This window comes from Phalacrocorax aristotelis, chromosome 2, assembly GCF_949628215.1.
Source record: "Phalacrocorax aristotelis chromosome 2, bGulAri2.1, whole genome shotgun sequence".
NCBI classification, from domain to species: Eukaryota; Metazoa; Chordata; class Aves; order Suliformes; family Phalacrocoracidae; genus Phalacrocorax; species Phalacrocorax aristotelis.
Window position 1 is genome coordinate 15,697,128 of NC_134277.1, and position 14,139 is coordinate 15,711,266.

A 14,139-nucleotide genomic window follows, 5' to 3' on the forward strand; every position below is an offset into this window, starting at 1 on the left:
ATTTTCATGGATTGTATCACTGAGGTATACATACATTCTGCTGGGTGAAAATATATAATACAAAGTGTGCTTTTTAACAAGTAATATTCTGCATTTATTATGCAGGTACAGAAGGCTTGGGATTTAGCATTACTTCAAGAGATGTCCCGATTGGTGGCTCTGCTCCAATTTATGTGAAAAACATCCTTCCGAGAGGTGCAGCTATTCAAGATGGGAGACTAAAAGCTGGAGACCGATTAATTGAGGTGATGAAGTGTTACATGTTGTTTGTGATTTGGCATGAGCCCATGCATTAGTTCACTTCCAAAAGCTCTTAGTAGTTTATGTTATAGGAAGATATTTCCCTCCTCTTTTTTTCTTTTCTTTTCTTTTGGTTTTTTTTTTTTTGGGGGGGGAGGCTGAGGCTGGAGGGGGTAGGGGGGGTGGGGGCAGTGATGAGTGGTGGGTTGTTTTTTTTTTTTAGGTAACAGATCAAGGGCTGTGCATTTTCCTTACATAACCGACATAACTGCTTTAAGAGCTGGACCCTGACATACTATGAAGACATGAGTGTACATGTCCTTTAGTGCCATAGTCTCACAATGCTGTTTAGGCATAAGTTGAAGCAAAGTAATTGTTACCTAATAAGAGGCATTAAATCAGCATGGAGTGACAGACCAGAAATTACTGAAGATGTTGCCAAGTATGGAAGACAAAACCCTGAAAAGGTTTAGTGAATTAACTTAAAGGCACAATATAAGAGGAGGGTGGTGCTATAGAGAATCAAGGCCACTTCCCTCCTGAAGGGAGGATGTCCTCAAGGGAATTAAATTTCTCTTAGATAGGCGCACAGCAGAGATCTTCCTGCAAATCCAGCTGGAGTGATATAAGATGTTACCACCCACAGCTCTTCATTACTGTCCCTAAGCCAAATGACACTGGAGGTACAGCTGAGACTGTAACTGCCTCTCAGTGCCCTAACTTCACTTTACTGCACAATTGGCAAAGTCAGCTTGAATTGTACCTGGAGGGATAGCCCTCTGTAATTACTGTAATTCAGGGTAACCCAGATGACTTGGGTAGAAGGGGACTGAGAAGCATTTAAGATGACAGTTATAGCATCTCAGCTGTGTGAGCTGTGCTCACTTACAAGGGAAAGGAAAAAGATCATGTGCTGACTTCTTCTGAGCACCATGCTCACTTGCTTAACACCATTAGCTGATCTGCCTTACATTTCCAAAATGTTTCTGAACAGGCAAGCCTGAGAATACCCTGTCTTTCTCTGGCTTCTCCCTTACTTAAGTTAGCTCACAGAGTGGGAAATTTATCTGTATGTATTCCATACCTGTCTACTGGTAAGTGGTACGTGGAGGCCAAGGGATTGGACTGCTGAACAAAGGCAAAATAAAGACTAGCTGCTCCAAAGTTCTTTGGTTGGAAAGAAAATTTATTTTCTCCTTTTGGCACAATTTGTTGTGCAAAAATATATTTGGAAGGTATGTATAACACCAAGGCACATGGAAACAGGATCAGTTTTGTATCACACATTGATTTTGCCAAAGGATTTTTATGCAGAAATTCTTGTGAAAAAATATTGGTGGATGGAATTAGTTGGCTTTGGAGCATACTGGAGAACAGTGTTCCTCCTAAAAAGGAAGGAAATAATGCTGTCTTGCTTCTTGTTTGTATTTATATATAAAGAATGCATGTTTAATTAGTTCTGTTAAATGGAAGCTATACTGAACCAAAAGGCAGATTGCTTCACTGAGGGATTTTTAATACTGTCGCATACGATTCACATGACTTTTCGGTATGAATTTCTACTTTTTTTCCTGTTCTGGAGTCTTACCAATTTCTACTATTTCCTTTGTCACAGGTAAATGGAGTTGATTTAACAGGAAAAACTCAAGAAGAAGTTGTGTCCTTGCTGCGAAGCACCAAGATGGGAGGGACCGTCGGCCTTCTGATTTTTCGACAGGAAGAAGCATTCCATCCAAGGGAACTGGTGCGTAAAATAGAGAGCAGCTAAGAGATTTATATGAGTATGAGCAAATTATTTGATCTTGTCACCTGCTAGTAAACATGCGTGGCCAGCACTGAATATAAGGGGAAAACACCCCAGCTATTTTGCTTTATTTCAGAACATTTTACATGAATGTATTTTTATTTTCTTCAAGATCTGCTATTGGATTAAATATTTGTTAATAATGTATAAGTGAGAGCTTTACTTTGAGTGAAAATGTTTATTATAGAAGAAGCTATTGGATGGACTTTATTTGCATGCATGCAGACAAGTAGATTATTTCATATCTTTCATATGGACAAATCTGTGTTTGAAAGCCTGCCATTTGTCCCACTACCTGCTCACTGAAATATTTTAGAGCATATAATATGCCAAAACAGGATATGTAAATACCTTTCTATCAAAAAGTGGAATATATAAGAAATAGTAGCCTTTTTTGAATATAAATGCAATTTCTGTGGAATGGAAACCCTGCAGTTATTAATTTAGCAGGGTAATTAAAAAAATGTTTCTGAGGAATTTACATGAAATGGAAATAAAATTATGTTTAATACTGTACCTGCTCCACTTGCATAGTGTATACAGATATTTCTCTGATAATTATACAAGATAATTTCTGTTATGAAAAGATAGACTGTGAATGTAGCAGTCTTACTTCCTTCTGTATTCAGTTAAACTGCTGGAGTTATTTATTATTTGTATTATCATAGCTATATATAGCTCTAAAAATAACTTATTTGGCTGCATTATCATAAGAAGACAAATATGAGTGACTTTTTAATGATGAATAGATTGCTTCCATTTTCTGTTGGGTATGTGTTGTTTTGAATGCAAGGAGAATGAATTTTTGTTTGGCCGCTTCAAGACATTTAACATTAGCCTTTTACTTTTCAAAACTGCAATTAAATGTAGGAAGTCAAAGTGGCAGGGAAGGTTGCGAATGAACCACACTTTTACCTTAATATTCTTGGAACATGACTTCAGGTACTGAAGTGAAAGTTGTTGTAAAATGAAGAGAAATCAACAATTTGAAATCATATTATGCCCTACCTTATTGCTGGAACTGTGAAAGCAACGTGTTTATAAGTTCCTATGATGTAATTTTCGTAGTATTGCTATCTTACATAAAGATGAATGAAAATGCTTTTTAAGTTTTTTAAATAAACTTAGAAGTAAGAAAATACCTTAATTTTGTGTATATTATTTCTGTATTAAAATGAGGAAGTTATAATGCATAATTTCACACGGTATTTTGTTTAAATAATTGTAAACAAAGATACGATGTGAGCATGGAAGAGATTTAACCATAGTAATACTTGATTTAGTTTTAAGAATACCAAAAAGTCAGACCCTTTAAATGAATTCAACCTCAGTAGCCTCCCTGCTGCTGCTGAGGCGATACTCTCTCAGCTATTTTGGCAGGCATCAGCATAGGGAAGCCAGTTCTCATCGTGGCTGTGTCAGGTAGTAGGTGGGCTCTGCACTACGTAGTCAGAGATCAGATCTGAACTGGTACATTTCTGTAGCTCCAGTTGGACGAATGATATTATGAGGATCTGACAGTACATTTGTGTGATGATCCTCTGTTGCATAAGGATTTGTTTGCTTGCATTTTGACATGAAGATATGTTAGGTGAGCTCTGCTGACAGCTGTCAAAGAGCGTGAGACGAGTTGCTGGGGAAGGTGTTGAAATAAAACCCATCACAAGGGCTGTTCTTTCTTCTCTGGTAAGAAATAATCTTAAAAGAAAAAAAAAAGTCTTTCTGACCAGTTCCTTTCATTGTCTTTTACTAGCTTTATATACAAAAGGAAAAGAAAATTAATATTGAAGGAGGGAGGGAAATGACCTGAAATCATGTCAGTTCACCTTTTTCACATGCAAACGTTCTTTGGCCACTTAGGAACAATTTGTCTTTGCATCCTTCCCCTATTTCTATCGTATTTTCTACATTTGTATGCTTAAAATATTAGCCAAATTAGATGTGTCTCGGAAACGGTATGCATAAAATCATGTTATTTGATTTTATCCATCTCATAAAGTGCAGGACTTGCTGTTGCTTGCTGAGCAGCACTCAGTATTAAAGCCGTTTTATATTTGCCAACATTGGTATAGTAATCCCAATAAAAGAGGTGTTTAGATTTTATGTTTTGGGTTATGCCTCATTTGAATGACTTTTCAAAAGTTGCTTATCCATGGGTTTCTTTATAAGTGAAATGAAGATAAACTTTCAGGAGAGATGTGATCAAGAGTTTGATGTCTTTGGTCAAGAGTTTGATGTCTTTGATGTATGTTGCCATTGTTTACTGGAAGGGACCTACGAAAATGTTTGCTTTATCTAAAACTTACGGGAGTGTTAAGCTGAGCCTGTATAGGTTAGTATGGGATCTCTGTAGTTTGTGTTGTCAGTTTAGGGGTCGTGTGTATGATGGAGAACCATTATCCAGTGCAGCAGCTTCTATACAGATCATGGTAAAAGTGAGTGAAATGTGGATGCAAGGAATAAAACCAAATTGGCAGGACTCAACTTCAACCAGTGAGATCTGCAAGAATGATTATGCTTCTCCAGAATACCAGGCATTTTATTGCTTCCAGAGTTAACCTAATGCCAGATAGGTAATATATTAGGGCTTGTCTGCACCAGTGTGAGAGGCAGATTGTCTCTGTAAAATCTTCCCTCCCTCTCCCCTTACTTTGTGAAAGGAGTGAGGATTACTCTGGTTAAGTAGAGCTCCTGTAACACTGTAGTTACCTCACAATACCAAACATAACTTGCTATGAAGGATTTTCTTAGAGCCTGCTACTGACTATCAGAATCCACTGAAGGATGGACTTGGGCTATTTAGCTTTTGAGCTAAATTCTCAGTATCAGCAGAGACTGGCTGGCAAAGTTAGTCTCCTGTACCTTACAAGTTATTATGTCCATTGGTACCTGTAGGTCCTTTACATGTTCCTGGTAGTTGGCTCGTTCCATCTTATTTTCCTATTGGTTGTTAGCTGGAGGTTAAAGCTAACTAGATGTTTTTGTTCTTACGTGACTGCCACATTTTTGTGCTTAATTATTTGAATCTCCTGCAAAACAGCCCAAAACAAAACATGTCAGTAAACCCTAGCATTTCATTTTGGCCCAGCTGAATGGAAAGAAATAGCTGGTTAGCCAGAAAGTGATCAGACAGCCAGCAGCAAGGTTGCTCCTGGGTGCTCAGAGAGGTTTTAATAATAATTGGTTGGGGGTTGCAGAAAGGTTTTCCTTATGTGCCCTGAGACACAGGTGAGGAACTCAAGGTATAGGAGGGGCTCATCTGAGTGGACTGATAGCACCCTCTGGTCCTGGGATATCCAGTGCTGTAGTTCTGGTTCATCCAAACACACTCAAAAGGAGAATCCCTTGTTAAAATGAGAATAGATGTTTTAAAAAATAGGTACTTGTTTAAAATATTTGGAAGGGTTCATCTGGACTGCTGAGGTCATTCTTTGAAGCCTTCAAAGCAGAAGGGAAAGACGAGGGGAGAACATCCCTGAACAAGAATGTTCCACCAGCCAGGAAACGGTGCAAGCAGCTGTGATCCTTCCTTGGCCAGATAGCCACCTCCCTCGTAGCCAGATAAAGTCAGGTGCACTGGCCTAAGATCGCCAGTGGTTCTTTTTGTTCACCTCTCATTTAGTGCTTGTTTAGACAAATTAGAATCAGGGAGCGTGACGAACACCCTTCATTTTTCCATTACCACTTCACATCAAAATTAGAGCTTTTTGTTTACCCCCCTGCTGATAGATAGTATATGTCGTATGTAGTCGTGTTCTTATTTATTTTTTTTACTTCCTTTAGAATGCAGAACAAAGCCAGTCACAAATTCCAAAGGAAACGGTAAGAGCTTTGTCTTTTCCATACTGGAAGACTCCCAAATGTTTTTAAATTGATATGGCACTTCTCCATCGAAGTTTCACAGATCCTCCTTTCACATTATATACTGTAGATGGCTCTCTCTAGCTTTACATTTTAAATGCGTTTTTAAACGTAATTTCAAATACGATTTGAATATTATATACAATTTAATTATTATGTACATTCAAACGGTATTTGAAATTACATCTTTTATACACAGCCAGAGGCCTAAAGTTGGAATGATAAGAGTAGACTGTTAGTTTGGGTTACTTGTTGTACCTAATTGCTTAAATCATGATTACATGACTGAAACCTGAGATACAAACACAGAAATTAGGCAGTTTGGATTTGAGTTTCAATTGTATCCTCACAGTAAAACACTGTTTCTTAGGTTTTTTTAAGAATTTATAGGGAAGTAGTATCAAGTTTAACCCTCTGAAGGCTGTAACAGGTTTGTGTGTGATATGTCAGTGAGGCTGTATATTGAGGTTGTATACCTTTTATATACCTCACTTTAGTCAGTGCAATAGGATCAGGGTCAATACACGTTACACTAATATATGTAAAAAATGTTTCTAAAATAAAAGGGTTTTTTTATGAAATACTAACAGAGGATATAGCAAAAATATATTACCGTAAAGTTGTACTGTATCTTAGTTAAAATACTTCAAGAAATACTTCAATTAGGTACCTATTTCAAAATTAAATAATAAATTAGACTATGGAGAAATTAAGAGGATTTGTGCTGGGATTTGAAATTAGTTAGGCTGCTGAAAAACAGAAAAAGCTTGTCTAGATGATTCAGAATGCCTTATCAGCAACAGTGAGATAATGTCTGGGATGAAAAGAAAATCAAGACTAGGTAAAGAGATGTATGAGCCATCTCAGTGAAATAGTCTAGGGTACATTGGTGGATACTATTAATGTTTCAGGCCAATGGAATGTAACTGCTAAAACAGGCATTTGGGTTGAATGTAACAATATGCACTTTATCCCTCTGTCTTTTGATGTCCTTCTAGTGTGAAAGTAATCTGCATAAAGTCTCTGCAAAGTCTTGGGTTATCATGGTGTCAGACATGCCTTGCACTATCTTTTTAGTACTCTGATTAATGCATGTATGTTTTTATCGTCATAGTTTCTTACTACATACTGCTGATATGTAAGCAGATCAAAGCCCAGGACAGTATTTCTGCCTGTAATCAAACACAATTGAAAAAATATAATTATATGATAATTAAATTATAATTTATAATTATTGTAAATTATAAAAGTGACCTGGTTTTAGGAGTTGAAATTCTGCCCCAAAACCTCATTAAGATAAGGCAGGTTGCCTGTAGTGTGTTTATATAAAGCAGTTGCTCATCTGTTGCAAAGTTAAAGTTTTGTACCAAATTCCATGGTGAAATCTTTTCTCTATGATTTTTCTGATCAACTTCCTGGCTTCATTTAAGGAAAGACCAAAAGAAAATAGGATCTCTCATTTGTTCTCTGTAGATGTGAGCCAAAAATTGCTTGTTAACCAGGGGACTATGCAAGAGCGACAGGGAGTATATGAGTAGCTAGGAATTTCTGAAAAAAACATCCAGAAAGCCCTAGAAAGCCTTGGTAATAAAGAAGTGAATTGGGAAACATGTGGAGACATACTTGGTAATTGACGGAATGAAGCTGGAAAGCAGGTCAATACAAAAATGGTCTTTTTGCATAATGTCTTGGTTTTTCATTCGTTATACCGTGGGATTTTATTTTTTATTTATTTGAAGGCTCAGAGCAACAGTGATCAATAGTAGGAACAGTGGGTCTCTTTAAATTTGCCTTCGCCAGGGTGAGAATAAAAAATGGACTGAATGTGAAAGGTGTCAGTGAGTATTTATAATGCGCAATGCTTTTGCACTTACCTCCCTTCTTCCAATCTACTTTGCTTGGGATAAGTGGGATACTCCAGTTCTACAGAACTAATTTCCCTCAGCTGCACATTAATAATACAGTCACGCACTTTTTTTTTTTTAAATTATTTTTGGAAGTATTTTTCATTCTTTTATTATCCTTGCTTCTGCGTCAATCCCTACTAATGCCTCCTGTGTCTACTTTTCAGGTCTTTGAGATTTCTAATCTTGCAATTTCTGTTTCTGTGCCTGCTCTGATCTTTGTGCTGTTAGTTTGTGAGGTTTTAGTCTCTAAGTGTCAAGGACTTGATAGTACAAAACAAAGCAAAAAAAACCCAACAAAAATCGTGGTGAAAGCAGTGAAGCTGTAGGAATGAGAGAGAGGTGAAATACAAGTCTGTTTTTAATTTAAAGGCAAAATGGTTGCGGGTTTTTTTTTGTAGTTATGTCTTTGTGAGGAAGTAGAAGAAAAATGCAGCTTTGAAATTGAAAAAGAAAAAAAAACCTTGAAAGTGGAAGGCCTGAATTAACACTTACATATAGACCCCAAAATATAAAGCCTCATTTATCAACCCATTATTAACGCTTGGGGGTTACATTCATGTAATAGTTACTTTGAAATGTAACTTATTAGTTACTTACTAATATTGTGGCACTTGGATGCCGTAGGTAGAGTCTTCATAGATGTAATAAAAGAAAAGTTGAAAATTATTTTTTTCTTAATTTATTTGTGGCCTGAAATCCTTAAGAAAGTTATTTCTCACTACCCATATAAGAACGCATATTACTTCATATTTTGCACACCATCACGGAATACAGATTTGAATATTCTCTTTCTTTAACTTCTGTATGAGTAGCTTTTATAATTTGCTAAGCTCGCAGAATTTGAGCTTTGCTCTCCAGTTATCCATAAGAAATGCAGATTGCTAATGCAACTTCAGCTTCTATCCAGTAACTGTGCCCTGGTGAAAACAGTGCTGCTGTTTTAACCTTCTGTTTCACTGATGAACAGAACAGGCGCTCCGTTTGCTCCCGAAGCAAGGAAATCTCCTGTATCTTGGTTGAAAGTTTCTTTCATCCAGCCTCGAGTTTGTACCATTTGTATAGCTGATGACAACATGGAACAGATGCACCTATTTCTAAACATGGTGATTATTTGGAATGTAGGAGATTGACCGTAATGTGAAAACTAGTAATTTATCATTATTACGTTTCTCTTTCTAAGCATAATTATCTTAATCTTGTTACAGAGCACTGAAATGAACTGTTAATTATGCTATGTAAAACATCTGCCAATTAATTTTTCCTCATACTCTTTGAAAGTCAATAGTAGTTCACTAATATTTTGCTATCACAATTGTCATTCACTGTTTGTTTTCTGAATTCAAACGGGCAAGCTAACTTTAATGTAAGCATAATGCTAGAAAAATAATAATTATAATATATGTAGGTAAAAATACTAGGGAGTATTTTCTATTGGTAAAAAGAGATTCAAAGTTAGGATTCAGGTTTTTATTTCATGATTGTTGCACTCAGCAGCATGGGAAAGCTTCAATTTTCTGTTCTCATTTGTTTTTCTGTCAAATTGCTGTGAGTGAGCAGAATGTTATGAATTTTAGTGAGTGCAGGATTGTAACAGTGACATAACAAGAACGGTTGGTGTGTTGGAATAATATATAAATGTTTAGCAGGCCTGATAGAAATTGCAAATGGGATTGCTTTTTATTTTCTTCTGAACTCAAACATCTGATACTCCTTTTATTATCTGAATTTCTTTTTGATCACCATGTTTTTTCTGAATCCAAGGATAGTGTCCTGGCTAAGCCTGTCAGCATTTTTAGCTTCAATTGCTGTTCTTGCCATAGACTTTTCTGTGTGATTCTGAGTAAGTTAGCTAGCTACACTTTTTATGCAAGAATTCATCACTTACAGGAATGGGTGATACCACTGTGGTCAGAGACGTTTTGTAAGAACTAATGCATAATTATTTTTGTACACTTTTTGTTTGCAACTTTTCATGTTATGAATATGAGAGAGATACTAGCAAATGTCTAGACAGACATAATTTGTACTGATTAATGGATGGAAAATTCCTGGAGCTTGATCTTGGGGAAGAAAAACCCACTGTCAGTGTTGAGCTTTAAGATGGTGGTGTTTGGAGTGCATGTGTGTTTGTTTTTTACTTTTGGTGAAAAGTTGTTTCTATTACTTCAAGATATGTAGTCACTGGGTACGTATCCATAGCTGTTTTTCAAAAGCTGTAAGTTTAGTTAAGTTCCCACCACTTCATATTTAGGACTTACATAGAACTGCAGCTTTTATAGCAGCTTTATATCATTGAGTTGATGCAAGTCTTCCTTCACCCAGAACCTTCTTCAGAGAACAGTTTAGAGCTTCATTAATTTCCACTGCTGCAACAGGTGATCCAAATATCTAATAATTGAGCCAAGATCGTACATTGACTAATATCAACCTACACCAACAGCAGTGGTGATATCATTAGATACGGAATGATTTTATTGAAAGAGGAGAGGTTTGACTGAGGATTAAGATGATGCTGTTATTTCCTCCATGGTGTTTAGGAATACTGCAAATAACTGGCGCTGATGTTTTCTATACCTTTTTATCTTGTAATGTTGTGAGGCACAAGGTGATTACAATGTTTTAAAAGCCTTGTTTAGTGTTCTTTTGAGTGGTTTCAGATTATATTTTTAAAAAAGTTGTGCCGTAAGAAACAGATCACTGGCCATGTGAAAGAAAGAGGTCATGAATGTGTGATCTTCTGCAGAATACTGTTGTGTTTACAGTCTTTTACCGTAGGAGTTACTCTAGTATTGAATAGCATGTTCTGGGACATTAAGGAGTAGAGCTGAGACATTAATTCCTAGTGAATAATTAATATAACAGTTGAGTGACTGCATTTATGAATGCTCTTTGAGTAGTTTGAATTTCCTGGAAAGTTCAGTGATAGTCCAGTGATAAACTTCTGTGTAATGCTGTGCTTGGGACTGACCCTCAGGCTCATAGTTTTGACACTGTCACCGGCAGGTGATTTACCTGGGCTGCAGCATGGCACACCCAGGCTGGCTCCGTGCATCACTGCAGGGCAGCCTTAGCCATTTTCTCAAAGATTACATTGATAATACTTGCTGGCTAATTGTCAGTTTTGTGGATGGCAATGTACGTGTCCCTCCACTGAGGTTCTGTAACAGGGTTGCCTCAGTGCCATCATTGCATTCTTCCTGAAGCCACACTGGTATGCACATCATTATTCATCATTGTTATGCTACTTCCTACATACCAACCTTATGTTGTTTTCAATGATGTGAGTTGACTGTGTAAGGCCTTTACAATTCAAACAGCAGGTACAGGATGTGAGACTGAAGGGGGCCCCAGCTCCTTCAGTTGGTCATCTGCCAGCACAGGCAATAGGGTCATCAGGTTCTTTCAAACACTTGGCCTAATTTGGGTGAGCGCAAAGTTCAAGTTGGTGCTTAAAATTCCTATTTAAACCTCTGAAAACTTATCGGTGGCATGCAAAGCTTGTTTTGTTGCGCTGTTGGTTGCAGGCTCTTGCTGTTCATTCTTCCTTGCTATTAATCCAGGAAAAATAGTGAGATGAAGTGGTTTGCCATGGTTACCTGAAAGTCTACGCCAGAGCAAGGAGTAAGACACGGGCCCTGTATGGGCACTGCCTCATGTGGAATGTGTTTCTTGCCATGGACTTCTACAGAGGCATTATTTCCCTTTCAGCTTTGTTTTTCTGTCTGGCTTTCCCAGACACTCTCTGTTTCTTTAGTCTTTCAGGTCTTGTGCCTCCAGTAGGCCAGTGAGTGAAATATAAAGGTTTTTAGGGAGCTGTGTCATTAGTGTGTTTGTTGGGCATTGAAGTTTTTCTTGAACAAGGGATAGTGCAGAGAGCTGTAGCTTTATAGGCTTCTTTGGCAGAGCAGACACCTGCTGTGTATCTAATCCCTTGGTTTTCACTTCTGTAGGAGAAGCATCTTGTAAAGAAATGGGGTTAGCATTACAATTGCATATTTGTTTCAGAACATACAGTAGGAGCCCAAAGTTTGAGTAGGAACAACAGTTTGGAACAGAGTATGTTGGCCTGAATAAAGTACAGTCATTATGGTAATGGCAACAGACTAGTCCCTGTGTGAAGTTCTGAGGTGAATAACCATCAAAATATTTTTAGCAGTTTGATCACTTGATGTGAAATGTAGAATCTCAACTGCTTAAACCAGTTTCTACGACAGCCCAGATCAGAGTGTTAGCATTAGGGAGAATAATGTTAGCATAGACAAGCAATGGCCTTCTTATAGAGGTGAATAACAGACATGTGGATGTACTTAAATATGGGCTTTTGCAAAGCTTTGATTTTCATACTAAATGAAAATCACATGCTAGAAGTTTTGTGCTTTGGAAAAGATTTAATTTTTTCCTAAACCATTTTTTAGTCTATCAAAAACATTAAACTGAAGACATTTTTGAATGTGGAACATGTTTTTTTATATTAAATTAAATCCTTAAAATGGACATAACTGGAAATATAATGGGCCTGTTTTGCAGTATTTTCATGAGCTAGCATTTCTGCATATAAATACGTACCAAAGTTAATCCACATATAATATGCAAAAAACTTTTCCTTGATGGGATTAAAATTAAAGCAGACCACATTTCCCATAAAATCTCAGAATTCAAATTTAGTTTTTGATATTTAGCAGCTGCTGTTTGATTTGAACAAGAGTGCAGTCTTTGCCAGATGTGACATATTAACTTAGCTAATATGAATAATGAGTCTCAGTGTATACGTGCAAATAAGATTCATTAGTGTTTATCTAACATATGGGAGGTATTAAAATACTTAACCTAAGAAGAGTTAGAAGAAAGCAAGCATAAGAATTTTAGTTGCTTAGTTGGCTTAAGCCCTATATCATTTTATAACTATGTAAGTAGACACTTTAGGCCCTTATAACCTGTAATGCAACACATGGTTGTTTGATTTAAAATAATTAAAAAAAAAAAAAAAGATAAAAAGCCTTGTTGTATTTCAGGAGGAAACTGGGTTGGCGAGTGCATGTCACTATTGGATCAGTAGGCAGGCTTTTCTCTGCCGGAGGTCCAGTTTGAAATGTGAATGAGCTGCTGTAGTTATATTTATCTTTAATGCCTACCCATCGTAGGATGCATCAGCTCTCAGTCCTCAGAAGAGGCCTCCACTGAAGTTGGAGAGATGTGTTACAGGCCACCTACATTGCTCTGTTTTCAGTACCTCCAGCAGTAATACATCTACATTTTTATAAGTATTGAACATCACCCCCCACGAAACAGTTGTTGACCATGATTGCTGTTTTGCTTCCATAGAGCTGCTTGATTTATGTGTTCTACATTTGCGTATGTGATGGCATATGATAAAAGTGAGAATCATCATCTTTTGGTGTATCTCAGTTTAGAAGGTGGCCTGATATGACAGCTATGTCACCCACCTAACTTGAAGGACAAAACAATTTCACTCATCTCTGATGTCAAGAATGTTTTTACACAATAGCTAAGTGAAATCTCCTCTCTCTTGCATGTATCATGCGTGTTTCGAAATAAGAATTCTATTTTGTTATAGTAATACTGAGACAAATTTTATTGGTTTCCCAATGTATAGGAGTTATGATTCCTTAGTATCATGGGTGCCTCGTGAGAAAGAATAATGAATTCTATATTAAAATCTTTTAAAGATTGGAAATATCCTGGAAGAGGATATAATGTTAGGTTTGAATTCCCCATTATTGGAATCAAATGTCTAAACCTGGGATTTTGCAAAATTCCAGTCCTTTTACTTTTCTAGCCTATGCGTCCTAGACCTGGTGGGCTCTTAACATCCATGGGACTTCAAAGTCTTCTTTCGAGAACTTGAGATTTTCAGTCTGGACAAATTCGAAAGAGAGAAGATGCATTCGTGAGGCAAAAGGTTGATAGGCTGCGAAATAATAATTAAACAGAGGCTAACAGGGCTGTGGTGTGAGAAGGCTGGACACAGCAGGATTTGGGGACAGGTAAAGTGAATAGTGTAGATGGAGCCATTGGAGGCATTAGGTGGGGTTTGTGCTATGGTTGCATAATTTATTATATGAATTTCATCATTGTGTAAGAAGGGTGTGTTTGTATATGTACAGGTGTATGCATGTGCATACAAGAGCCCTGCAGATGTTATTATGTGTGTTATATACATAACTTGGAAATACAGCTCACCTCCTAAGAATGGGGATCCAGAACTTCATTAATTGCTTCTGTGAAAGAAAACGGGAGTGCACTGCATTTTTGCTGAGAGCCTCATGATTAGCTTATTTCTTTTCTGTATACACAATCACAAAGTAA

At 37.1% G+C, this 14,139-nt stretch overlaps 1 protein-coding gene across 22 annotated transcripts in view; it reads left to right on the top strand.

Annotated features, from left to right (window-relative positions):
* The window catches only part of PARD3 (par-3 family cell polarity regulator), a 464,268-nt gene that overhangs the window by 263,322 nt on the left and 186,807 nt on the right, over positions 1 to 14,139 (top strand). For 13 of the 22 annotated variants that reach the window (XM_075082466.1, XM_075082475.1, XM_075082472.1 and 10 more), the window contains 3 exons: positions 106 to 245; positions 1,856 to 1,984; positions 5,828 to 5,866. In XM_075082466.1, the coding sequence (XP_074938567.1) occupies positions 106 to 245; positions 1,856 to 1,984; positions 5,828 to 5,866 (308 nt within the window). The remainder of the gene's footprint in view (positions 1 to 105; positions 246 to 1,855; positions 1,985 to 5,827; positions 5,867 to 14,139) is intronic. The other 9 variants (XM_075082468.1, XM_075082479.1, XM_075082480.1 and 6 more) reach the window with 1 other exon arrangement.